This window comes from Tamandua tetradactyla, chromosome 13 (assembly GCF_023851605.1).
Source record: "Tamandua tetradactyla isolate mTamTet1 chromosome 13, mTamTet1.pri, whole genome shotgun sequence".
NCBI classification, from domain to species: Eukaryota; Metazoa; Chordata; class Mammalia; order Pilosa; family Myrmecophagidae; genus Tamandua; species Tamandua tetradactyla.
This window is the reverse complement of record NC_135339.1, coordinates 21,148,135-21,171,498: the sequence shown is the minus strand read 5'-3', so window position 1 is coordinate 21,171,498 and position 23,364 is coordinate 21,148,135. Positions and strand designations below refer to the sequence as shown.

Genomic DNA, 23,364 nt, shown 5'->3' with positions numbered 1-23,364 from the left:
GATGTGAGCAGGTTGGCCTGGGCTTTGCAGCACACTAAGCACTGCCAGGCCTCTAGCTGAGCTGGGGTGGGAGAGGAACCCTGAGCCCATGGTTGCAGCAGAGCGGGGGAGATGGTCCTGCAGGGACAGGCTGCACCATCTGGGCAACTTCTACACATTTTCCAAGGCATCACCTAGAAGAAGGGCTTTGTCATCTGCCTTTCCACTCCTTCTAAAGATCATGCTCATCGCCTTTCCTTCTTTGGCCCCTGTGTGAGTGAAAATGTGTGCCAGATCTGAGCAGGTGGACCATTCCTGTGAAAATGAGGGTGAATGTGTGCAAGCGCACGCGCTGTAAGTACTTGCTGTTGACAGGTAACTGTTTTTGTGTTCAGTGTGCACACCTGGAAGTACGCGGGTCTGGGCAGCTCGTCCCTTTTTCTGGAGCACTCACGCAGCACAGGGATGCTAAGTCACTTAGGGTTACCACTAAAAGGATCAGGGCGGGGAGGGTGTGGACGGAAGGAAAGGCCTTGGCTTTCTCTGCGGGCCTTGCCACTGGCTGCCAAGACTGAGCCTCAGTTTCTCTATCTGTGTAAGCAGGCTAGTAAAGAGTTGGCCAACCCTTGGCAGGAGGTCGGCAAAACTGGGAATAATCAGTTATTTTAAATAATGAGGGGGTGAAGAAATGCCTGGATGTACGGGGACGTCAGTGCGTCAGACAAGGTGACCTGTCAGAGACCCAGTTTGGGGAGGGGTCCGAAACACTGGCCGGACCCCGCTGGGACACCGAAAGAGAGCGAAGGGAGAACAACTGCAGAAGCTAGAGGGTGTACAGAAGAGCAGGGGAGACGGAGCGAAGGGCGACAGAGAGGGGACTCCGGGATACCGCCCCCGAAAGGCCTGCAAAGGTGGACGTGCGGGGTTTCGAATGACAAACCCAGGACTACGGCCACCGCCAGCGCCGGGCAAGGCTTGCGCGTCTCCTTCCCGCTTCGCCCGGCTCTGCAGCGCCGCCTAGTGGACACGCCGCGCTCCGCCCGGGTTCGGGTGGCTGCAGGCTGGCTCACCCGAGATCCCGTCGCTGTGGGGCAGAAAGCAGGAGAGAGCCCGAGGGATGCGCCGCTGGGCGTGGTGTCTGCCCCACGGGGAGGCGCGCACCTCGGCCTGGACCCGTCGTAACACACTTCGGCATCTTCCCACGCTAACCCTGCGTCCGGGGTGACTCAGCTCCGCCCAACACGTCGAGGAGCCCTTTCTTACCCCCAACCTCTGTCCCCCCAGTTCCGGAAATTTGCTGCTTCTGCACAGCTCCTCCTGGAAGAAAGTCACATTAAAATTTTAAGGATTTTTGTTGTTTACTTTTGTGAATAAAATATGAGAATGGGAGGAGAGCGAAGGCAGGGGCGTCCCCACTTCGTTCCCCCCCCCCCCGTCGGCCCCAGGCCTGAATCCCAGGGTAGGGGGATTTCTGGGTCCCTTCCTGCCGGGACCGGGTCCAGTGAGCCAGGCGTGGCGGCCCCGAGACCCCTGTCCAAAGTAATGGAGGGTGAAGCCTGTAGGTCCGAGTGGCCAGGGTGAGCGAAACATCTTCCTTCACCTCCTACTTGGGAGGTCTGTCCAAGAGCCTGGGAGTGACAAGCCGCCCCGTCGGCCCATACCCTCAAGGAGCCAGGCCCAGCCAGGCTCGGGGCAGCCTCTCCCGGCCGGACCAGAGTGGGAGCCGGGCTGCTGCGTCCCCGGGCACGTCCGGCCGGCTGCTCCTCGGGAGCCAGCTCGGTTCCCGGAGTCTCAGGGCGTCCGGGCATGAGGATCAGAGACGGTGGAGGCAGGCCCCTCGGGGGAGCGGGCCGCGGAGCCTCTGTCTCCTCAAGTCCCCCCTTGGGAACCGTTCTGGGAGTTCCCCGCGGCGTTCGGGGGATTGCAGGGGCGACTTTGCGTTCAACCCGGGAAGAGGCCCCGCAGCTGCGAGGCTGGCGCTGGGAGTAGGGTGGAAAATCTCAAAAGTCACCAACCCCGGTTCAAATGGCAACCGAGGCCGCGCGCTTGCTGGACCCAGTCCCGAGCCGAGTGCGGACTGTGCGCGGCGGCGAGCCCCGCGAGGCGGCAGCGGGAGCTGGGCGCCGAGGCAGGCCCGTGGCTGGGCCAACCCAGCCGGACCTCACCTCGGGCAGCAAGGAGTTCGGGGTGTGGGCTCAGGGCCGCGATTCCACAGTGCCGGGATCCCAGGGCGCCCGGATCCCACTTGGGCGCTCTGTGGGCCCAGAATTCCCGCGAACACGGGAGTGCAAACGCTGAGATGCCAAAAGACAGCAGCCTGGAGTGTGATTGTGTGGCGGGGCGGCGTGGGGGTGGGGGAGGGTGGCGGGACCTCGCCCCCGCCCCTGCCCCAGCAAAGAAAAGATTAGGGCTTTTCTCTGCGTGGTTCTATGCGTTCCAGACAGCTTCATCCCATCGCCCAAGTTGGGGACAAGGAAGCAGTCATCACCTCGCGGGCCGCGGCTGGACCCAAGCCCGCAACCCAGAGCGGCGCTCGGCGTCCACCTCGTTCCCCCAGCCGAGCTGAGAATGGGCGCCGGGCTCCTCGCTGGTGCCGAATTTGGAGGGGTTTCCGGGCCTCATGCTCCCGCAGGCTCTCCAGCCGCGCCGACCGGAGTAGAGAGCCCGCAGCAGAGAAATCCGGGCTGGGAAAAGCAGCCTCGGCGCCGGCGCTCCGCGAGTCCCGGCTCCGGGGGAGACAGGAAGGAGCCGGGAGCCGTGGGGAGGAGACCGGCTGGCGGCCACCTCGGGGCCTCTGTTGCCAGAAGAAAATGAGAGCGAACTCACGTTCCTCCGAAGGAATGAGAGGGTTCCGGCGCGCTCTCCCCAGGCCCCGGGAAACAGGTTCCCCAAGCCCCCTTCCGCCCCCCAATCTATCCGGCCTGCCCTCCTCGGGCAGGGGATGCTTCGGAAGCGAAGAGAGGGGAAGCCGAGAGCGGCGCATCCCGGGGGTTGAGTCCCCGCCGGCGAGTCCCGGCCTGTGCGGCTCGCTGCAGAAAACGAAACCTAAACGCCCAAAAATGTCAAGGGAAAACTTAAAAAAAAAAAAAAGACTCCCCCCCTTTAAAAAAAAAATCCCTTTCACTTTCAACAACCTGGCTGCTGGGAGAAAAATTAAATAAAAACGAAATGAGTGCTAGCGAAGGGCACTATGTTTCCGAAATGTGAAATCCTCTCTTTAAAAAATATTCTCCCCAGGGCCAACCCCGCGGCTGGTCGGTGCTCCCAAGCCTCAGGGTCTTGGTGAAAATCACAACAAAACAATCGGAAATGCAGCCACGGTCCTGGGAAGAAAACGTAGCTGTGAGCCCCTGGGACCCCGCTGTGACCGAAACTGCCATGCTCTTTTCTCTCTCGAACCCCAAAATAAAAAAGATAAGAAGAAGAAGTAAAACCTTTTAATACATCAAATATACGGAATTTTAATCTTTAAAGCGATACATTGTCTATTATTTTAGTACATGACGTAAACCTTACTTGTCCCCTTCTCAGCGGGTGGACTTAAAAATTAAAAATAGTTAAGTGTTCCTTTTAAAGAACAAAATAAGGCAAATGAGGTTTTGGAATAGAATTGTTTTTCCTTTTTTTGTTGTTTTCTTCCAGAATACATACAAAAAAATACCCATTCTCTTTCGATGGTATACACCTTAAAAATAATTGCAATTTGAAATCAGAGCTGACAAATTGTGACTTGTTTTGTTTCGGTTTTTTTTTTTTCATTTTTTTGTAACAAACATGCATGTAAATTTGTGTTTCAATCAGACATTAAATAAGAACGTACAATACAATCATAGCAATTTTAAAGTAACATTAAAGAGAAGACCTCTAGTTCTGTGGTGGTTTTGTTTTTATTTATAATCTACAAGGGGCGGGAGGGTTTGTATTTCACATTTTACCCTCAAATTTTAATTTTTTTCCTCCTCCTTTTTACCTACGGAGCTCAAACTAAATAATGCACTTTTGAACCACGGGTCCGCTTGGAGCTAACATAAATAAATACCAGTGTCCACCGATGCAGTCCTCAGGTGAACACTTTCTCAATTATTTTTTTCCTTTTTCTATAAAAAGTCAAATGATATTTTTTCAACTTTTATAAAGTTTGGGTGGGGAGGTGAGAGGTGGGGAAAAGGGGAGTTTCCCACCAGCTCTCGGTCGCTGTTGTCGGGTGGATAGATATGGTATATATATATTTTCCCTTTCCTGGCCCGGGTCTTCCCCACGCGCGAGTGTCTGTGGCCTTGGCCTTGCTCCAGCCCCTCCCCAGAATTTCGCCCCCTCCCTCGGCTCCACCCCTCCCCCACGCTCCTTTCACTTCCTGGCTAGCCCTCCCGGCCGCCCTCACTGATAGCCCAGCGCCGAGGCCGTGGTCAGTCTCTGTCCGTAGAGGGCGTAGGGGGAGTAGTAGGGTCCGGTGGCGGCGGGGACCGGCACCGGGGCGCCGGGCGTGGGGAGCGGGCTCTTGGAGTAGGGGTGGTAACGGCTGCTGAGTCCCAGCGCGTGGTGGGGGCTGCGCAGCGCCAGCGTCCCGGGGCTGCCCGGCGCTCCCGAAGTGGGGATGTGCATGTGGCAAGCCATGGCGGCCGCAGCGGCGCTGGCCAGAGACGACGAGCTGGGATAACCCGATAGCAGTTTGTCGGTCCCGGGGAAGGCCGTATGCGTCCGCAAGTGGCTCAGCAGCTCTTCTGACGTGGCGAAGCGCTTGTCGCACGGCCCGTTGGCCGACACCCAGTTGCAGATGTGGGGGAGTGGGTCGTTAGGGAGCATGAAGCCGTAGGGGTAGAGGGGGTGGCCGGCCAGGGAGGGCGGTGTGGCGCCCGCAGCGGCGGCGGCCGTTAGCGAGGAGTGCACGCCGTGCAGCGGGTGTGTCGGGTACACCAGCGGGTATCCGGACTTGAGCGCCGCGGCCGCAGCAGCCGGATCGTGTGCGCAAGATGCACTGGCGGCTGCCGCCCCTGCTAGATGGCTGGCGCAGTGGTAGCTGAGACAGTACGGGTCCCGGCACAGACTGGCTGTCATCACCGACGGCGGCGACGCCCCGGCTAAGGGGCTGGAGCCGGCCGGTTTACTGCAGCCCAGAGAACCGGCGGCAGCCGCCGCCAGCTGCGCCCCCACCAGGCTGCCGGGCTTCGTGGGGTCGAGCGCCACCCCATGCGGCAGGAACTGGGGCGGGTAGCCGGCATAGGCCCCGGCCAGGCTGCCCGGGTAGGTCATGCCCGCAGGAGGCAGAGGGAACACTGTCTGGCCCGGCTTGTAGGGCGACACGGGAGCCACCAACCCAGAGCCCAACACCGAGGAGGAGGTGGGCGCACTGGGGCCTGAGCCCGAGCTGGAGCCAGACGAGCCGCCGCAGTCCGAGCCTAGAGCCTTGCCCCCCGGGCCCCCGTCCGGGTGCTGGTTCACGTCCACATTAATCCCACCGCCACAGCTAATCCGGCCGTGCGCTAGCCCGGTGGAGCCCCCGTCTGCCGAGGCGCCCCCGGCGCCCTTGCTGCCGCCGCCACCGCCGCCAGCGTCGGAGTCCTTCTTGTCGTCCTTGGCCTCCGGGCCGCCCCCGGCCGAGGGCAGCATGGCTCCCGGCGAGCAGGCCGAGGCGCTGGAGCTCGGGCTGCCTGTCCTGGGAGTGAATGGCTGGCAGGTGGCGCTCGGTACCCGGAATCCCGACTTCTCCGCCGAAACCCCCCCGCCGCCGCCCCCGCCACCACCGCCTCCGCCGCCGCCGCCTCCCGGCTCCTTCTTATCCGAACCGGGTTTGGAGTACGGTTTGAAACTCGACTTGTCCTCCACGCCGATGTCGCTAAGCTTGAGGGGGCCCGACTTGGTGTCCTTGTCCGCCCCGGCGCCGCCGCCGGCACCGCCCGTGCCGCCACCATTGGAGGCGACCGAGGAGAGTTTGGAGGAAGGCGAGGGGTCGGGCTTCCCGATCTGCGAGCATGTTTGAGCCAACAGCGCCAGCGGGCTCTTCTTGGCATCGAGCTGTGGGGTCGGACGAGTGGGGACACAGAAAAAGAAGGGGAAAACCTTTAGAATCCTGGCTTCTAGGATTTGAAAGCCGGTCTGCATCCGCCCTCGAAGATCCTCCCAGCCCCGACGCGCAATTCCAGGCGGCAACCCCCACCCTCCACAAACATTCTCGCCCTGGGGAAAGCGGCAGACTCCCCTCCCGACACACACACACACTCACACACACACACACACACCATCCAGGTTCTTTCCCTGCCTTCTCCGAGCGCTAGCTGGATTTGCAGAAACTCACAAAATGTTTTGGATTTCTTCTCCCACACCCAGAACTGTAACATCCCACCGCCACCCCCGCACACTCCCCTTAATTCTTCAGAATAAAGGCTTGGACTGTTGGCGCCTCATAGGCTGTGTACAAATACCAGCCTCAGCGGGGTGGGGGTGGAGGGCGGGGGACGGCGACTTTGCCGTCACTATCTCGGACCTGTTTCGGGGCGGGGAGTGAGGGGATCTGCATCAGGGTAGCCACTTTAATACCAAAAGGGGAACAAGTTTTGGCCACCTTGCCCCCTCGCATGCACACCCCATTCTTCACCCCCTCCCCTTCCGCCCTAGTTTTGAGGTGCGGCAGCACGGCCCCTCCCCCGCCCCCCGTAGCTGAATCACTCCGAACCCCCGAACCCCCTCCCCAGTTCCGGACAGAAAGAAATCCCGTGGGGCAGCAGCCAGGGTAATGGTCCCAGCGCGATCCGAGAGGGTCCTTACCTCGATGGGGCTGACTGGCGTGGAAGGCAGCGGCTGCAGGTACTCGGGGTGCAAAATGTGGCCAGTCCGTGCCGTCAGCATCTTCAGCACCTTGATGGGCAGGCGGTTGGCCTGGCGCAGCGGGTCGGAGGGGGGCACGGCGTGCACAAAAGGTTTGGTGCTGCCGGCCGGGGACGAGCCTGGGCCGGGGCGGGAGCTATTTCCAGAGAGCGCGCTGGTCCAGGCTGGGTCCGCACTGCCGCCGCCGCTGCCGCCGCCGCCTCCGGTGTGCTTACTGCTTCTTAGGGCAGAAAGCGAGGGCGCTGTGCTCATGACCCACCCGCGCGCATGGGAGCAGCGGGGGGAGGGCTCCGGGAGGCGCGGGGCGGGCTCGGGGCTGCGCGCTCGCCCGGGGAGCAGGAAGAGCAGCAGGAGGAGGAGATGGCGCGGCGGCTACCCGCGCCCAGCGCGCCTTCTCGGCGCCGGGAGCCAGAAGCGAATAATCCTGGGTGGCCTGCAGCGGAGCAGTGACCTGGCGGGAGGGAGCCGGTTGGACTGCGCGAGTGTTGGGCGGCTCGCCTGGTCCGCCGCAGGCTGCGCCCCTGCGCTGCACTCCCGCGGCCCCGCGCTGGCGCAGCGCTCTGCGATGTGAGCCGCTGCCTGTCCAGCCCGGGCTCTGGCGATGAAACTCACTTCAAAAGCAGCTGCACCGAGGGGGAGATTAAAGCCTTTGCCGCCTTCCAATCAAATGGGAGCCCGAGGTGATTGGAGGGTCAAGGGGATGTGACGCGCCCCGCGCCGCCGCCGCCGCCGCCGCCGGGACTCTCAGCGCTGGTTTTAATGGGCAGCTCTCTCCTTGCCGCCCCCCTGCATGTCCCCTCCCTGGATTTCGCTCAGAAGACGAGACGGACGTTTATTTTACGTTTATCATCCGCCGCCTCCCTCTTTTTTTTCCTCCTCGTCTTCTTTCCCCCTGCTCGAAAATAAACTGAAACCTTTTGGAGGAGGTACGTGTGAGCAACAGACTGCGGAAGTGTCCAGAAGAGGCGCTGGCGAGACTCTGGACCCCAGCCGATGTCAACCCAGGGGGCGGGCTGGGGCCAGCACACTAAATATTGTTTCCTCAGTAACTGAGATCCCGCGCAGCGCGGCCGCCAGGGTAAGGAAAGGGATCCGGTGCCGGAGGGAGTTCGCCCGCCCGCTTTGATTTCCAGAGGCTCGGCTGCGGAGAAACCAGAAGTTAGGTGGGCAGCGACTGCACTGGCGGCTCTTAGGGGGTATGCGCGCCCTGCTCCCCGCCCTTCCTGGCCACGTGACGGCCGGGACCGCACGGATTGGGGCAGGCGCAGGTGTCACATGTTTCCTCTGTTTCGCACTCATCCACCCCCTCCCCACCCTCCACCCACCCTCATTCTGACTCTCCCCTGCCACCCTCCCTTCACTTCCCCCCACCCCCCGTTCTTTGGGCATCTCCACCCCTCCATCAATTGTCAATGTTCCTCGACCGCAATCAATCAGTTATTTGTCAGCTCTTGTCAATCCGCCCGTGATTTATGTCAGCTTTTGTTGCTGATTACAAGGCGGGCGCGACTTGAAGGAAAAAAAGAGAGAGAGAGAGAGAGACAGAGAAGAAGGAAGAGACCGAGGGGGAACCAGAGGAGGGGGGAAAAGGAGCAGCCGCCTGGGATGGGAGTGGGGAGGCGCTGAGAAAAAGAATGAAAGAGGAGAAAGGGGCGCTCAGTGGCAGGAAAATGAATTGTGAGAGGAAAGTGCGCAGGTGCGCCCTGGGTACCGAGAGGGGCGCGCAGGCCTGGGGTCCCCACCTCACCCCTCGCCATATCGCAGGGAGAGGCACTCTTCCACCTCTGGGGCTTCTGTCCGTTGGGGCTGCAGAGTTCGGGGCATCTCGGGGTACCAGAAACAGTCGGCGGCGACGTGTAACACGGGGGAGTTTTCCTCGCTGGATAATCCCCTGGGGACGCGTAGCTTACGGGTGTCAGGCTGCCACTCCACCGCAGGCGCCATCCTCCTTAATGCCCCGACCCCAAACTCTTAGACTTCTTCCCAAGAGCCACACCACTGACCTAACCTCGGGTCCTGGAGGTCAGTGGTGGCGTAAACCTCCTCGCTCAAATTCTTCGGCCCCCTCGGACCGTGAGAGGCCCCAGAAGAAACCTGACCGTGTGCGTCTCAGACTCACTCAGGCCCTCTCCCCAACACTCCCATTCCGGACGCCCCACGCGGTCCTCGCAGGCCTGGGAGCCGGGGGTCCGCGGGACTGATGGCTCAAATTTATCGAAACGCGAAGTCGGGACTGACCTGCGCAGGGAGAGCCGAGGGTAGGAGCGTGAGAGGGAGGGGGCGACTGACTGTGAGAACCGGGGCTCTTCCAAGGAAGCGGAGCGGGACTGCCGCGTTCCCCTCGATTTGCACCGTCACTCGTGCTGTTTGGAAGGAAGAGGGGAGGCGCTGTGCGTGCCGCCGTGTACCTGGATCTGGGTGCACAAGTGTGTATGCATGCCTGAGCCGCTCTAAGAGCTCTCGGGGCTTTGAAAGCCGCGGGAGCGAGCGCGGGGGTCACCTCCAGAAACTCGCAGAAACTGGAAGGAGGCGAGATCCCGGCTACCCTTCCGAGAAGGACTTGGAAGACTTTGAATCTCCCCTCCCCCACTTTTCGCCCGGCTCTTCTTTTGTTGTCAAGTCCTTTTGATAAATGGTGGGGCTGGAAGCGCTAAAGCCGGGAGCCAGTCTGTGCTCGCGCTGGGGCGGGGGCCAGGCCTGGAGACCCGGTTTCCACCCGCGCGCGCCGGGCCCTGGGAGCAGGGTACGCGCGGGGACTCAGCCTAGGACCTGCCCTGGGCGTGCTCGCCCTCTCCTCTCTCCCCCGGTCCCCTCCATATCCGTGTCTTTCTCCCATTTCGCACAGGTACTGAGAACTTTCAGGGGTGAGTTTTAGAATTTTCTTATAGGCATTCTTTTTATGTGTTTTACTCTTATCCCTAGAATCTTTAGGTTGGTAAACTTTATAGATGGCAACCTGACTAAAGGTAATTCGGAGAGGAGAGATGAAGAAAGTGATGCGGTGTGTGTTTTGGACCACTCAACGTGCGTGTGTGTAGATGTAAGTCCACACGAGTGTGCAAGGGGGGTTGTGCGACAGCCGAGGAGGGTGAATCAGTGAAACGGTGGCGAGGCCACCCGCGAGATTGTGAAGGTTGTCTTGAATGATCTTCGGAGAGCGAGTCCCAGGCGCCAGTTTCTGGGGGCAGGTCAGTCTTCAAGCTGTCTGCCCGGCAGCGTGTTTGGGAGGTTGCTTGTATCCCGCTGGTGTATTAGTGTCTGCCTGTGTTGTTGAGTGCGCGGCGGTCGAGGTGGCGGCCCAAACCAGCTGCACAGCTTCCAGCGCCGCGAGCTCATCTTTGGGTCGCGTGTAGCTGTGGCCTTCCCGCAACGCCCGGACACTAAAAGCTGAGGTTGCGGCCAGAGCTGGGGGTGACGGCAGGCCGGGGGCGTCCCTCTGCTACCCCCGTCCTCTCACAGACTCAGTCTCCAGACTCAGATTGAGGCTTTTTCCCTCCAGCAACTTTCACATGCCCGCTATCTCAGGGGCGATGGCCCCAGCCCCCAAAGCCTCCGGGAGAGGGTACTGGATGCTGTGTCCCCCGGCATGGACGGGTGGTGGATCTAGGCAGTGCTGCGTTCGCGCCGGTGGTGGTCCGCGAGCATTTGCTTTCATAAAACCCAGCTCCGAAGGTCCCAGCGCACGGGGGCGCCTGGGGACCTTTGCGCCCCGGAGGCTCCAGCGTCCGAGCCTGCGCACCTCACCCCGCAGGCCAAACTCCCTAAAACCGCGGGGGCCTTGGGGGTGGGGGGTTATTAATTACCCCGCGCTAGGCCTAATGCCTCCGAACCCCCAGCGGCGGTTGGCAGGGATGTCCTGCGGATTTTATTTGCACACAATGGAAATGATTTGTTTTCTTTAAAAAAGGAGAGGGCTGGCAGATATTTGAGGAGGGGTAGGGAGGAGGAGAAGGAAGGGGAGAGTGCTGCGGAAAAAAAGTTTGAAAATGCCTTGAACTATTCACTGTCGAGATGGCTAATCAGTATTGAGGCCGGAGGGCAGGCGGGCCGCCTTTCACCGCCGCTTCCCTTTCATCTCGGGCTCGGCGGAGGCGCTCAATTAAAAGCCTATCAGTTTGTAAGTAAATCAACGCCTATCAGAGTTGTCACATCAAACAAAACGATTATTATTGCAGCCCGCCTCCCCTATTAATCTCCCTCGAAGATAATCCGCCTGACAGGTCAGGCCCGGCGAGTTGGAAAGTCTGGCCCAGAGCGCCCAAACAGTCCCGGACTGGCGCGCGCCCCCAGGGGCCTCCCCACCCTCGCCTCGCCACGCCTTGCGGTCCCCCCGGAGCCGGGAGAGAAACAGCGCCTAGCGGCGGCTGGACCCAAGCCGGCCCCACTCGGCTGGGAGCGGAGCCTAGATTCGCGCGGGCCTCGTGGGGGACGGTCCCGCGAGGTCCTGGTAGCTTCTGCGGCCCGGGAGGCACCCGCGTGCTTGAGCCGCGGCCTGGCCTGCTTCCGGGGCCTAGCCACCGCTGTGCTCTTCTCGGCTCTCCTCTCCTATTGCCCCTCCCATCTTTTTTTCCCTCTCCGGCTTCTTTCTTGTCTGCTTAACCTTTTTCTTCTTTATTTCCTCTTCCATTCACCCTTCCCTACGTGCCAGGGAATATTTCCTATTCTACTCTCCTCTTGGTATACCGTACATCCCACTTCATGCATAGTCACTCTCTGGAGTAAGGCGTTCTCAGGGCCCGGGTTATTTCTCTCGCGACAGGGCTACTTCAGGAGCGTGTGCAATACCTAGGAACTCATGACAAAGTCCTCCCAAATTTCTCCCCAAGAACGGGCTCTCAGAAGCTCTGCGTCTGTATAAACTGGGGTCCATTTGGAGCCTTGAGGAAAAAAGAGAGAGACCAGAGCAGAGAGATGGGTGGACGGTTGCAAGCGCCCTATTTTAGAATTAATATTTGGTCCTGAGCTATTCACAGCTGCGACGTCGCTGACCTTGCTGACGGCTTTGCCAGGACTTTGCAAATATGCGCAAGAGACCCAACTGGCATCAGCGCTTCAAGACTGAATATGTAAGGGGGCGCCGAATATATCATGAGTAAATACACCTAAGTAACTGTTTCCACGGCCTCAAACTGGCGCCGCGCGGGGTGGTTGGGGCCTGGCGCAAAATCGGAGATTGCCTCCGGGTGGCCTCTGGCTTCGCGCTTTGGGCTATGGAACCAAATGACCCGCCTTTTTCCGCACTCTTGCTGCAAATCAATAGGCCCCATCAGGCCCTGCCAGCCCCCAGGTGGAGCCCGGATTGAGGGGTGGTTGTGGAGGTGTGTAAGGGAGAGGGACTGCCCGCAGGACTCCAGGCTCTGCTCCCTAACAGTTGAGTTCAGCGCCCCGCTGAGGCGTCCTCTCCGCGCCTGCATCTGGGAGAACGCCCAAGGCGCGGCGTTACTGGGCGTCTTGGTCAAGCCTCTCCCGACGCCTAGGTCCTAGACCGGGATTTTGCTTATCGAATAGAGCCCACCTTAGCGTGTTCGGCGCTCGGGGCTGTAGGACTCACAGTCCCCACCCTGGGTTCCCCAAAGCCTCCTTATTTGTGGCTCTCTCCACAGCCATCCCGGTAGGAATATTTATTTCTATATCTAGAAATGTTATGTCGATGCAGTGACTCACTTATCTGCGGGTCTGGTTTGCTTAAATGGTTTTATTTCACTCTGCCACGTTGCGGATATTTAAAGAGCTGCAGATATCATACCCCTCAACCATGCGTGATCCATTCTGACTGTAGGTAATGTTTGCTGGGTGGTTATTTGGACATAAGTACTAACTTGAGCCCAGATTACACCCAAGCAGGGTCTGTAAAAATAAACTTGCTCTAGATTTTTTCCAATTTAATTATATGTGCACACGGCGACAATTTAAGAATATTTTATATCCCTTTATAGATCTAAATATTCAGATGTGTTATGTTACATGCCCTTGAAGCTGGAAGCGGCCTATGTGTTCACACAGGACGTTAGGCTGTTTGTGTCAATTTTCACCTTTCTGCACATTTATGCAGAAATCTCGATCTGATAAATTAAACCTTGTCCTTTTTAGAATCGACAGGATTTCTCTGACTGCGGTTTCCGTTGCATTTACCCGAATAAATCCAGCTCACAGGCATCTAGCTGGAACAGCTACTGGCTCACGTGTATGCGGACGGTTCCGCCCAGCACCAGACGCGAGGTGGCTTCTTTGGCCCAGGCGGCGGCAGGTCAGGCCTCCGAGGAAGGTTGGACGAACGGCGGTCGTAGGCCGAACAGCCCCTCGTTGCCCGGAGGTGCCTGGCCACCCCCACCTCTGCTGGTGCGGAGTCCACCCGCGTTGAAAACTGAAAGCAAATTCCGATGTAGACATAGCCCGAACTTTCCAGGACGCGAGTCTGTAGCCGACCTTCGAGGGCGGCTTCGGTAGGACTGCGCTCTAGAGTGTGCACGCGCGGGGTGGAGCCGGGGGCGGAAAGGGAGACCTGGCTGGGGGCGAAAGCTAGGAAAGGTGTCTTCCCTTCCTCATTTCGCACCAACTCCTTGGCCTCTGTCCGTAAAAAATAGTTCCCAAGCTACTGCGGCTCCCGGGGATGTGTTTATGGGGGTTGCATGGAAAAGAGGGGGCTTTGTAAAAGTTGCAGAAAAGAGCTTTGCTTAGAACTGTCCGCCAGCAGGTCTGAAGGAAGTTTGGGATTCGCACGCCTTCCCAGGGGAAGTATGGCCAGGAATCGGCGCCTAGAAGACCCCCCCACCCCCGCCTTTCCGGCCCTCTCCCCATACCTCGAGCCCACGCGGAAAGAACCTCCTGCTCCCTGCCTCGCAAACTTCCCCGCCGGGCTCCACGGTCCGCGGGCGAGGCCCGGACGCTGCGCTCTACGCCGCACCTCTGAGAAAGGCACGCACGGAGGCGGTGGTGGTGGTTGGGGGGAGTATGGCCTTCGTTCCCCACTTGGACTCCCAGAGCCTCATCGCCGGTCCCCCAACTCCCCGGAGCTGACGCTTCCCCCTAGGAACTGCGGCCTTAGGCGGCCGGCTAAGGGCGCAAAGTGCGCGCGTGGACCCGCCCGCCCTTCTATCCGCCGGGCCTGTCGCCGGGCCAGCCGTGGCGGGTGAGTGATGAGGGCAGAGAAGGGCGCCCATAAATCGCGGGTGTCAGGGCGAAAAACTCTCTTTATTGTCTGCGTGATGGATGGGCCCGGGGACGAGACACCAAATACTTCGTATCGCCTTTAAATGGGAACACATTTTCCGCGGCCATAATTCATGTTTTTTAAATAGAAAGTTTGAAATGTTGCCTATATTTCACCGGCCCTGACATATTTATGAATCACTCCCTGCATGCAAATATCATTATTTAAAACGCCAGGGAGAGCGCAGGGGGAGGGGAGGAGGTGCGGTCCCCAGGGGATGGGGTTGGTGAACAGGGGAAATGCGGGCGAAGGGGGCCATCTTCTTAAAGTGTGGACAATGAGGCGCGGGGGAAAGTCATACCCTGCAACCGAGTGCGCCTGGGGCTCCCCTCCCGCCGCCCGACCCCGCACCGCCGCCTCCATAAGTTTGCACCGCTTGGGGTGGAAAACAGACCCCGCCCCCTGCCGGGAGACCCTAGGGGCATTTTGAACCCCTTTCGAAGGCCCGGATCCGAGCCGAAGCCATCTTTTTCACGAAGGAAGTAAAACAGAGCAGCAAATAAAAATAATTTAACAAACGCAAATAATAACAACCCAACGTGTTTCTTGTTCTTTGCCATTACGTCGATTTTATTGATTTTCATTCTGCAAACCTGGGATTGTGCCGACCCGGGCGCGGCGGCTGTCAGATCCCAGTTACGGCGGGGAAAGGGTGGGGGACAAACCCCGGGTGCCGCGACCCGGACCCGCCTCCACCCAACCAGCTCACTACCTCCCAGCGCAACCGAGCCTGCGCAAGACGCGGGGACACAAATCACTCGGCAGGGTGACTTGCCCTCTCTTCCTTCCCAGCGCTCCCGGGTTCTCCGTCGGCCTCCCCCAAATCCCTACTGTCATTACAGTCGCTCTGGAAAAGCCAGGCACGTGCCCGGGGCCTCTCCCCGACCCGCCGTCCCGGGAGGCGCTCACACCTGCGCCCTCACTTGCGGAGACTTTACCTGTGCGGTCCCCCGCGGCGCCCGCGACCGCGCAGATAACAGTGGAATGAATGGAAGGGAGGGCGGGGAGGTGGGAGGGACAGAGAGCCTGGCCCCATACAGCCAGATGCACAGACCCGGGCCTCTGTTCAGGACGCGGCGCGGGGGCCTTAGCCAAACCCTCTCCGACAGCAGAATTGCGCAGGGAAGAGCCGGCAAGGGGAGGGGCGAGGGGAGCCGGCCTCCGGTGGGAGGGGCGGACCCGGCGGCACTTCCGCTGGGGGCGGGGCTGCGGGCTGACGCACAGGCCCCGCCCCGCCGCCGCGTGGTTCGTCCCGGGCTCTCCAGGCTCCGCCCGCGCGGGGCTGGCGGCGGGATCCCAGACCTCCGCCCCAGGCCTGGCGTTGAACCCTGGTCTCTTGGGGGAGACAGCAGACAGTTCCCTTCCCCCTGCCCCGGGTGTTCTTTCTTAGGATTTTTAAATCACAGGAAGACAAGCACCTACACACTGCCTCCCCCTGCCCACACTTGTAAGTAAGCCTTGTTCAAACTTTGGTCTTTTGATGGTCCCGAGATCTGCCTGGGCCGGGGGCTCCAAACATTCCCCCGTGGGGTTTGACCAAGGGAAACAGATCCGTGACCGGTCATTGCCTGCCTTTCAAGAACAGAAATAAAAGGTAACTTTTTTTTTTTAAAACGTTCTCGGTGTGTCAGGTACTGTTGTTCTAAAAGCTGTGTGCGGATAAGGACCTTACAGCACCTCTCTGAGGTAGATGGCAGGATGCCCCGATTTAAAGATGAAGGAATTGAAGCACGGAGAGAAGAAACCGGTCTTGCCTTATCCTCATCTCATCCATATCCTTATGCTTGCTTTTCTTCAGCTCTCCAGCATCCAACCCATTACTCTGGGGAGTCTTGCCGGGCTCCCTTCTTTCTTACCGGTGGGGGGCGTGGCGTCCCATTAGCCACACCCACTTGCGGAAGTTTGTGCTGAGCACGACCTGCCGGTACCCAGTCGAGAAAGGTATAAATGGGATGGACTCAACTCAGCCCCCGGGGAGCTCCCAGCCTCAAGAGAAGACCGCAACCTTGGGCATGCCCTGCTGTTTCCCTATAGCCTATGCTTTGTATATATATGTTTTTTTAAAGCAAATAAGTCGACTTCTCCTCTGCTTTAAAGCCCTTAGGTTCCTGTTCTAAGGCTCACGCTCTGCTTCCCGGGCCTGGGGAGCCACAACATCCGGTTTCTCCAGCCGTCTTTCTGCCTTGATCTGTCTCCACCTCCTCCTCAACCTGCGCTTCAGCACTCCGTGGCTTCCCTTTGGTTCCTCAAATATGCTATTCCCACCTCAGAGCCCTGCTTAGGGCATTTCCTTCTGTCTGGAATGCCCTTCTGTCCTTCTCTTCACCTGATTCATTCCTTCACATCTCAGCTGAAACACCACTTCCCTGCACCCCACCATTTGAACTTGGTTAGGGATCCAGAAACCAGCCCCCAGAGCACTTACGACAGGGCATTTCCTATGGACAGTCTGTCTCCTCCTCTGAACTGTAATGGACCCAAGTTGTTCCTTCAAGGAATGAATGAAGGAGCATTTATATGTACCCAAATTTTGCTGAATGAAAGAATTATTACTTACTGGATCCATTGCATTTGAGAGACAACAATAAATATTTCCTATGATTTCACATCCTAAGATATTTTCACTTTAAAGAGGGAGATAACACGAAATGCATGAAAACATAATGATTATTCAGAGTCTCTATATTGTTAGTGTCAAAAAACAAATATTGGAGGACGTTGGAGAAGAGAGAATGTTGGTTTTATGGCCATTTATTTATTCATGCTTTCAAAGTGCAAGATGTTGTGCTGGTTGATAACAATTTCATGGAAAACACCCCCCATCCCATCCCACTCTCTTGATCTCTCTGTCTACCTTTAAGCTCTGGCCTGGCCCCCTTTCCCTCTAACCTCTCTCTAGAGAAACTATTGCTATCACAGATTAGTTCTTCTTTAGCTTCTGACTGAGCTGCAGCAGCAAGAAACTTTCTAATTGTTCTACTTATTTTCACCTCTTCTTACTCTAATCCATTATGCATACTCTACCAGGTTAATTTTCCTAACCACATCATTGCCCTGCTAAAAATTTTTGGTGTCTCCCCATTGTCCACATGTGGCACTTAACTCTTCAAAATCTAGTTCTAAACTACTTTTGAAAAGCTTTGATTAAATTACTTTCCAAAATTATAAAAGAAACATGTTCCCTTCAGCCAGTTAAACACGTGAAGATATATAAAGAGAAACATGAACCATCTCCCCATCTCCTCTCCATTTCCCACCCAGTCCTCCAAAACATCCAGTGTTAGCCTCAAGTGTCACTTCTACCCCTTTCTCCCTGCTCTCCATGCACATATAAACTACACTGGTATATATGGGGCCGTTATGTTATTGCTTGCTTATGAAAAGTCCTCTGCAACGTGCTCATTGCTTGATAACAAATGCGTGCGTAGATATAGAGCTAATTTATTCATTTTTTTTAGCTGCATGGTATTCCATAGAATGGATATGCTGCACTTATTCAACAATTCCCCTATTGATGAGCATATTGGTTGTTATCAGTTTTTTTTCACTAATATAATTTCATGTTTCTATATCCTCACAGTGGTTTTATTTCTATAGGATAGATTACCAAAAGTGCAGATGCCTACGTCCAGTCAAATCCAATTTCTTCGTTCTCTCCACATTTAAAAAAAAAATGTTTTACTTCAATGCCTCCGTCCCTGAAGGTCTTTGTAACCCTTGTTCAGGTGTTCATCTTCCAATCCTGCAATACCCAAATTGAATACAAGAATTTATATAACAGATGATGGCCAATATCCACCTCCACTCTTTTTCCTCTTTTTAACATGATGGATAGTAATATGCGAGGTAGCAACATGGGCAACAGATCATGATTGGTTTAGGTTATTCATGACAGTCCTGTTTTAATCTTTCCTAATCATCTTTGCAGCTAGGGATAGTCATATGACACTGACTTGGGTAAACAAGCCACAATTAGAATTAAGGGGGTAGCAAAGCAGGATGGGGCGTATTGGGAAACACCCTTGGCTTCTTGATTAAAAGAATGACCCTTCCCTTTCCCCTCTTTCTCCCTTCTTCCTGCCATGAAGTTGGATGCAATATCTGGAGCTGTAGCGGCCATTTTGTGACCATGAGGAAAAAAGAGAATTGCAGAGAGAGACTGAGTCCACTGAGACACTGAGCCATCACCAGCAATCATTTGTGTCCAACAATTTTTTTTTGAGGAAAATAAATCCCTATTTGTTTGCATCAATCAAATTGGATATTTTTATATTCACAACCAAACACATCCTTAGCCTTTCTCCTTTCACAAATATCCTTTCCAATGGTATTGTCACTGCCCTGGAAAGTTTTAGAAACTTCTATTAGAAATTTGCCTTTGAGTATAGTTTTTGACATAGCCTCAGCAGAAGGTAAACTGATTTTCCGTAGCCTGACTCCTTGAGTGGCTTCCAAACAGGTTCTGGTGGTGATAACTTCTTGATGCCTGTGGACTTTCATGATAGGTAACTAGTGTGGGACCGTTACACCAAAACATCCTGACTGGGTAACTCCAACCCAGCCAGGCAATGATTTCAACTGAAGAATGGGTAAAATTCATTGGCGAGAATCAGTCATGCCAGAATTGAGTGAGAGAACACATCTATCCAGACGATTCTACTGAATGCCTATTGTGTTTGGGACACTATTTTAGGTACATTGCAACGTTACCAAATTCTGGTGAGAAAAGAATTATTATTCCCACTGGTTTGAGAATGTACAGAATTTCTTTCCTTTACTTCTAGTCCTGATTTCCACCCCCCTACTTCCCCCCACCCCCAACAAGCCCGGATAGCACTCAATATGTCTGATCAAGGTTTCTAGGGCATCAAAAGACACTGTCAAAATCGACCACCTTAGGTGACAATCAACTTTGATTCTCTTTTGCAAAGCTTAAGGGCTTAAGTGCCTGGTACCTTGGAGTGCTCAAAAGATGTTAATGAAATGCCATCTGTGGCTTGGAGAACTCTAGGTTATGTCCCCTTGGGAAGCATTTGAGGTCTTGTTTGAGTTTGGGCGTAGCATCGAGGAAGAGGTAGAGGTTCTCTTCACACTCCTCACTGAACTCCACCTCATGCCCTGAACTTGATCAAGACACTTCATGACTCAGGATTGGCTTTTCTTTTCTCTTTCTTTTTCTGTCTCTACCTCTACTTCTGTCTTCCCCTCCTTCTCGCCCTTTCTCCCCACCTTTTCCAAAGCTTTAAGTAAGGGCACAAATGATGTCATCCTATTTTATTTCCTGCAGAATCTACCATGTCCATCCAAGGTTCCAATAAAGTTTGGATATAAATACTTGTTTTTCAAAGATGTTCTTTTCCTAGCACCCCACCCCCACCCCAAGGCTACTGAACCTTCTATTTTCCAGAGACCCCTTTCCACACAATTCCTTTGCCATCTTCTCATATCCGCTAAGTTTCTCATGAAGACCCAGAGGCTTTGCCATGTCTTCAGTTTCCCTACCCTGCTTCTTCTTCAGAAGAAGAAACTTTTGGCCACCCACTGGTTGGGGACCAGTGAGTTGCTGGCCCCTGTGGGGAGGGTGGGCCCACCAGGCTCTGGGGAGAGGGTCCTCTGGGGCAGAGTGGACAGAACACCAAGACCATCTCCCACCTCCTTCCCCTCTAGTGATAATTAGCCATAGTAGAGTCAAATCTACCTTTGAAATGGGAGCTCCATAAGCATATAGATTGAAGGAATGAGTTACTTCCCAGGGAACCAAAGTGCAAAACGAGTTAGTCACCATGCCCAGAATGAGGCCAGAGGTTATGGGAACCAAATGCAGATTAGCCAAAAATGTCACATAGATAAAACAGTAGGGGCTACGCGTGCTTTCTAAGAAGACTGGTGTCCTACCTTCCCTAGAGTGCTCCTACCCCAAACTTGGGCCCTCTCACTGCCTGTCTCTATAGCCTCCTAAGTTATTATCTCCCTTCCCAATTCTCCTCCCAGCCCCACCTTTCTGAACACTGCTTGGGTTGGGTCCTCCATTGCCCCCAAACCCTCAGGAGTGACTCAAAAACATTTCACATGCCGTAACTCCTCTCCTTCATTCTTCTTACTGTCAACATACGGGCTCTGAGGTCTGGCCGCTTGGTTCCAAAGAACAACACTACCACTTACTAGCTGTGTGGCTTGTGGCAAGGTTCTTAGTCTCTCTGAAGTCTCAGTTTCCTGATCTGCAAAATGGACTTAAGATGGTGCCTACCTCATGTGGCTAATGGGTGAATTAAATTAGACAGTGAATGTACCTGGCACAGAGAGAGAGCTTAGATTTATTATTATTATTATTATCCCCTTATGTTGTTTCTCACTTCTGAATCCCTGGTGTACTACATATACCACTCAACTGGCACTTAATTATCTACTAATTGATGATATCTCTTATTAGCTATTTAAGCTGTTATTGTTTGACTTTGTGTGGGTGATGTGTACTTAACTTCCCAATTAGATTTTCAGTTCCTCCAGGCCTGAACCAGCTGTGTTCTTGGTATTCCCAACACAGACTAGCAGAGGGTTAAGTATTAAGTAAGCACTAATGAAATGAACATTTATTAAAAAGAATAATAAAAATGTCCATCAATGGATGAATGCATAAACAAAATGTTTTTCCATCCATACAATAGAATATTATTCATCTCTCAAAAGGAGTGAAGAAGTGATACATGCTAGAACAGGGACGAACCTTGGACACATTATGCTAAGTGAGAGAAGCCAGAGACAAAAGGACAAATGTTATATGACTTCATTTATATGAAATATCCACAACGGGCAAGTTCATGGAGACGGAAAGCAAATTAGTGGTTGCCAAGGGCTGAGGGTGGGGGAAGCCGAGGGGGGGGGGGAGAAAGGGAGGCAGTGACTGTTTAATGGGTGCAGGGTTTCCATTTGGGATGATAAAAAAGTTATAGAACTAAATAGTGGTGATGGCTGTACAACATTTTGGAGGCACTCAATGCTACTGGAATGTAGACTTTTCTTGCCACAGAAATCTTTAGTAAAAGGGGAAAGATTTATACGTGAAGTGTAGACTTTTTTTTTTTTTTTTTAAAGGAAAGACAGAGAGAGAAGGAAGGAAGGATAGAAGGAAGGAAGAAAGGGAAACATTTTTAAACATTTTCTTGTTTTTTTTATCGTATTCTGTTTCTCCGTTTTTGTTACATGGGCTGGGGCCGGGAATCGAACCGAGGTCCTCCGGCATAGCAGGCAAGCACTTTGCCCGCTGAGCCACCGCGGCCCGCCCAAGTGTAGACTTTTAAAACAGTCCCAGTGGTAAATTTTATGTTATGTTTATTTTACCACAATAAAAAAAATGTACAAAAAAGAAAAAAAGAGTGGTAAAATTACCAACCCCTGTATGTTCTTTCGCAATTATGATCTTCTGTAATTCTCCCAACGACCCTATAGGGCGAGAACTGTTATGTCCATTTTATAGACGGGGAAGCTGAGGTTCAGAGAGAGGAAGTGGCCTTTTCAAGTTCCAAAAGTCAGGGCTGTTTACCGTCAGACCCTCTTCTTCAGCTTTCAGACATTTTCTCTGGCAGTGTCTCTGCACTAGATTAACTAATGTCACCTCAATTTGCATCCACCTGGAACCTCTGAAGGTGATCATACTTGGAAATCAGGTCTTTACAGATGTAATCAGTTGAATTAAGATGAGGTCATGCTGGATTAGGGTGGGCCTGTGTGCAATGACTGGTCCCTCACGGGGAGACACAAAGATGCCGGGATGTGGAGGGAAGGTCTGTGATGGTGGAGGCTCAGGGTGGAGTGGCACCACCAAGGATTTTGGGTCACCACCAGTAGCTAGGAATAAGTGAGGAACGGTTCTTCCTAGAGTCTTCAGAGGGAATGGTGCCCTGCTGACACCTTGACTGCAGACTCCTAGCCTCTTGAACTGAGAGACTACCTTATGGTTGGTTTTTTTTTTTACATGGGCAGGCACCAGGAACAGAACCCGGGTCCTCTGGCATGGCAGGCAAGCATTCTTGCCTGCTGAGCCACCGTGGCCCCTTATGGTTGTTTACCATACCATAAGGTATGTTTTAAGTTGGTGATTTGTTATGGCAACGTAGGAAACTGAGGCAGCCTTTCTCCATGCTCTAATGCCCTAAATTGCCTTTTGTACCTATCCCATCAGCATCCCTGCCGACTCTAGCCTGCTCCATCTATGTGCATGGGGAAAGATGCTGGAGATGCATCATGAAATAAAAACAGACTGTCACAAACAATGCACACCCCCACAGTAGGTAAGTGTCACCCACAAAGCAGGAGGCAGCGGCATCTACGAGGCCATGGTCATCTTGGGGGGTTGGGTCATGGGTGATTTTAACTTTTTTTTTTTTCTCACCTCAAGGGTATACTACAAGCATCTATTACATTTATATATAGAGAAAAGCAATACAAGTTTTGTTTATTTACTTGTGTGACAGAAATGATGAGGCAGAGCCTCAAAAACTCTTTAGCTTCTTTACCTTTTACTGAAGGAAAAAATAAAAAAGCTCTGCAATCGAGGCAACCTCTTTCCTCTGCTCTCTCCCCTCACAGCCAGGTGGGCAGAGACCCATCCTTGGCACTTCTTAGTCACAGGTTTGAGATGCAGGGGTGGGGTGGGGAGGGAGAAGTGATTGGTGTGGGGTGGGAATTTGGGGATTCTTTTATCCCCTGCATCTCCAAGGCTGACAGGCTCTTGAGGGGTGGAAATGACTGGTAATTAGTGCACCTTCTCCGCAGCACACACGAAAAGACACACTTCACAGTCTCCGTGACCTCTGAGGCCTGGTAAGGCTTTGTTATGTAGATGCTCTTAATTGGGTGAGTCACTTACTGCAAACAGCTTCGGGGAGTGCACTGTGGGCTGTTTCAGGGCGGCTTCCTACCAGTTCTAACTTCTCAGGGATTCTAGGGGGTTCTGGCAGCCGTGGCTTGTAAGCATCTCTGCTCCCACCCACACATGGGAGAGGTGGCCCCCAAACCTTGGCAGCCAGCATGGCTCTCGGGGCGTCTTTGGCATAGGGAATGTTCAGCTATATCCTTGGTCTTCCTGCCCCTTCCCCCCTTCAGTTTATTGATCACCTATTTGGGGCAAGGCTGTGAATATTTTGAGATAGAAACTGAGTTCCCTACATTCAAGGAGCCGACCACCTCCTTGGGAGGTCAGAGATACACCTACATATACATAACTCCAAACAAGGCACATGGCACAGGCATCACAATGCTATTCCAGGAGCAGGAGCCGTCACTGGGGCCTGGAGCATTGGGGAAAGCTTATCAACAAGGGCGAGCGGGAGAAGGGGTTCTGGAGACAGGGATTC

General features: G+C 54.6%; 2 protein-coding genes and 1 long non-coding RNA gene across 18 annotated transcripts in view; 2 read left to right on the top strand and 1 right to left on the bottom strand.

Annotated features, from left to right (window-relative positions):
• The window catches only part of LRMDA (leucine rich melanocyte differentiation associated), a 1,434,085-nt gene that overhangs the window by 174,237 nt on the left and 1,236,484 nt on the right, over window positions 1-23,364 (top strand). Inside the window, exon 1 of one of the 14 annotated variants that reach the window (XM_077124814.1) lies at window positions 9,641-9,989. The exons of the other annotated variants lie outside the window; for them this stretch is intronic. Coding sequence (XP_076980929.1) covers window positions 9,945-9,989 — 45 coding nt within the window. The 5' untranslated portion in view covers window positions 9,641-9,944. Of the gene's footprint in view, window positions 1-9,640; window positions 9,990-23,364 lie in introns of those variants that run through there. 14 annotated transcript variants of the gene reach the window in all.
• ZNF503 (zinc finger protein 503) lies at window positions 3,402-9,152 on the bottom strand. 3 transcript variants are annotated; one of them, XM_077124807.1, is made up of 3 exons: window positions 9,040-9,152; window positions 6,742-7,942; window positions 3,402-5,991 (listed from the first exon to the last, which is right to left on the bottom strand). In XM_077124807.1, exons 2-3 carry the CDS (start codon window positions 7,051-7,053, stop codon window positions 4,357-4,359), a joined length of 1,947 nt encoding a protein of 648 aa, XP_076980922.1. In that variant the 5' UTR covers window positions 7,054-7,942; window positions 9,040-9,152; the 3' UTR covers window positions 3,402-4,356. The 3 variants fall into 3 exon arrangements, with proteins under 3 accessions (XP_076980922.1, XP_076980921.1, XP_076980920.1); XM_077124806.1 differs by having other exon boundaries at window positions 8,549-9,124; XM_077124805.1 differs by lacking the exon at window positions 9,040-9,152 and having other exon boundaries at window positions 6,742-8,032.
• On the top strand, window positions 15,271-18,263 carry LOC143653665 (uncharacterized). Its single transcript, XR_013161462.1, has 2 exons — window positions 15,271-15,605; window positions 18,100-18,263. It is a non-coding gene; the product is annotated as an uncharacterized LOC143653665 (long non-coding RNA).

What these genes read in the sequence shown, in the direction of transcription:
- ZNF503 (XM_077124807.1), bottom strand. Translation starts at nt 7,053, where the DNA reads ATGAGCACAGCGCCCTCGCTTTCTGCCCTAAGAAGCAGTAAGCACACC. An exon ending in CGCCAGTCAGCCCCATCGAG is followed by an intron (nt 5,992 to 6,741) that starts GTAAGGACCCTC and finishes CCGACCCCACAG; the next exon opens with CTCGATGCCAAGAAGAGCCC.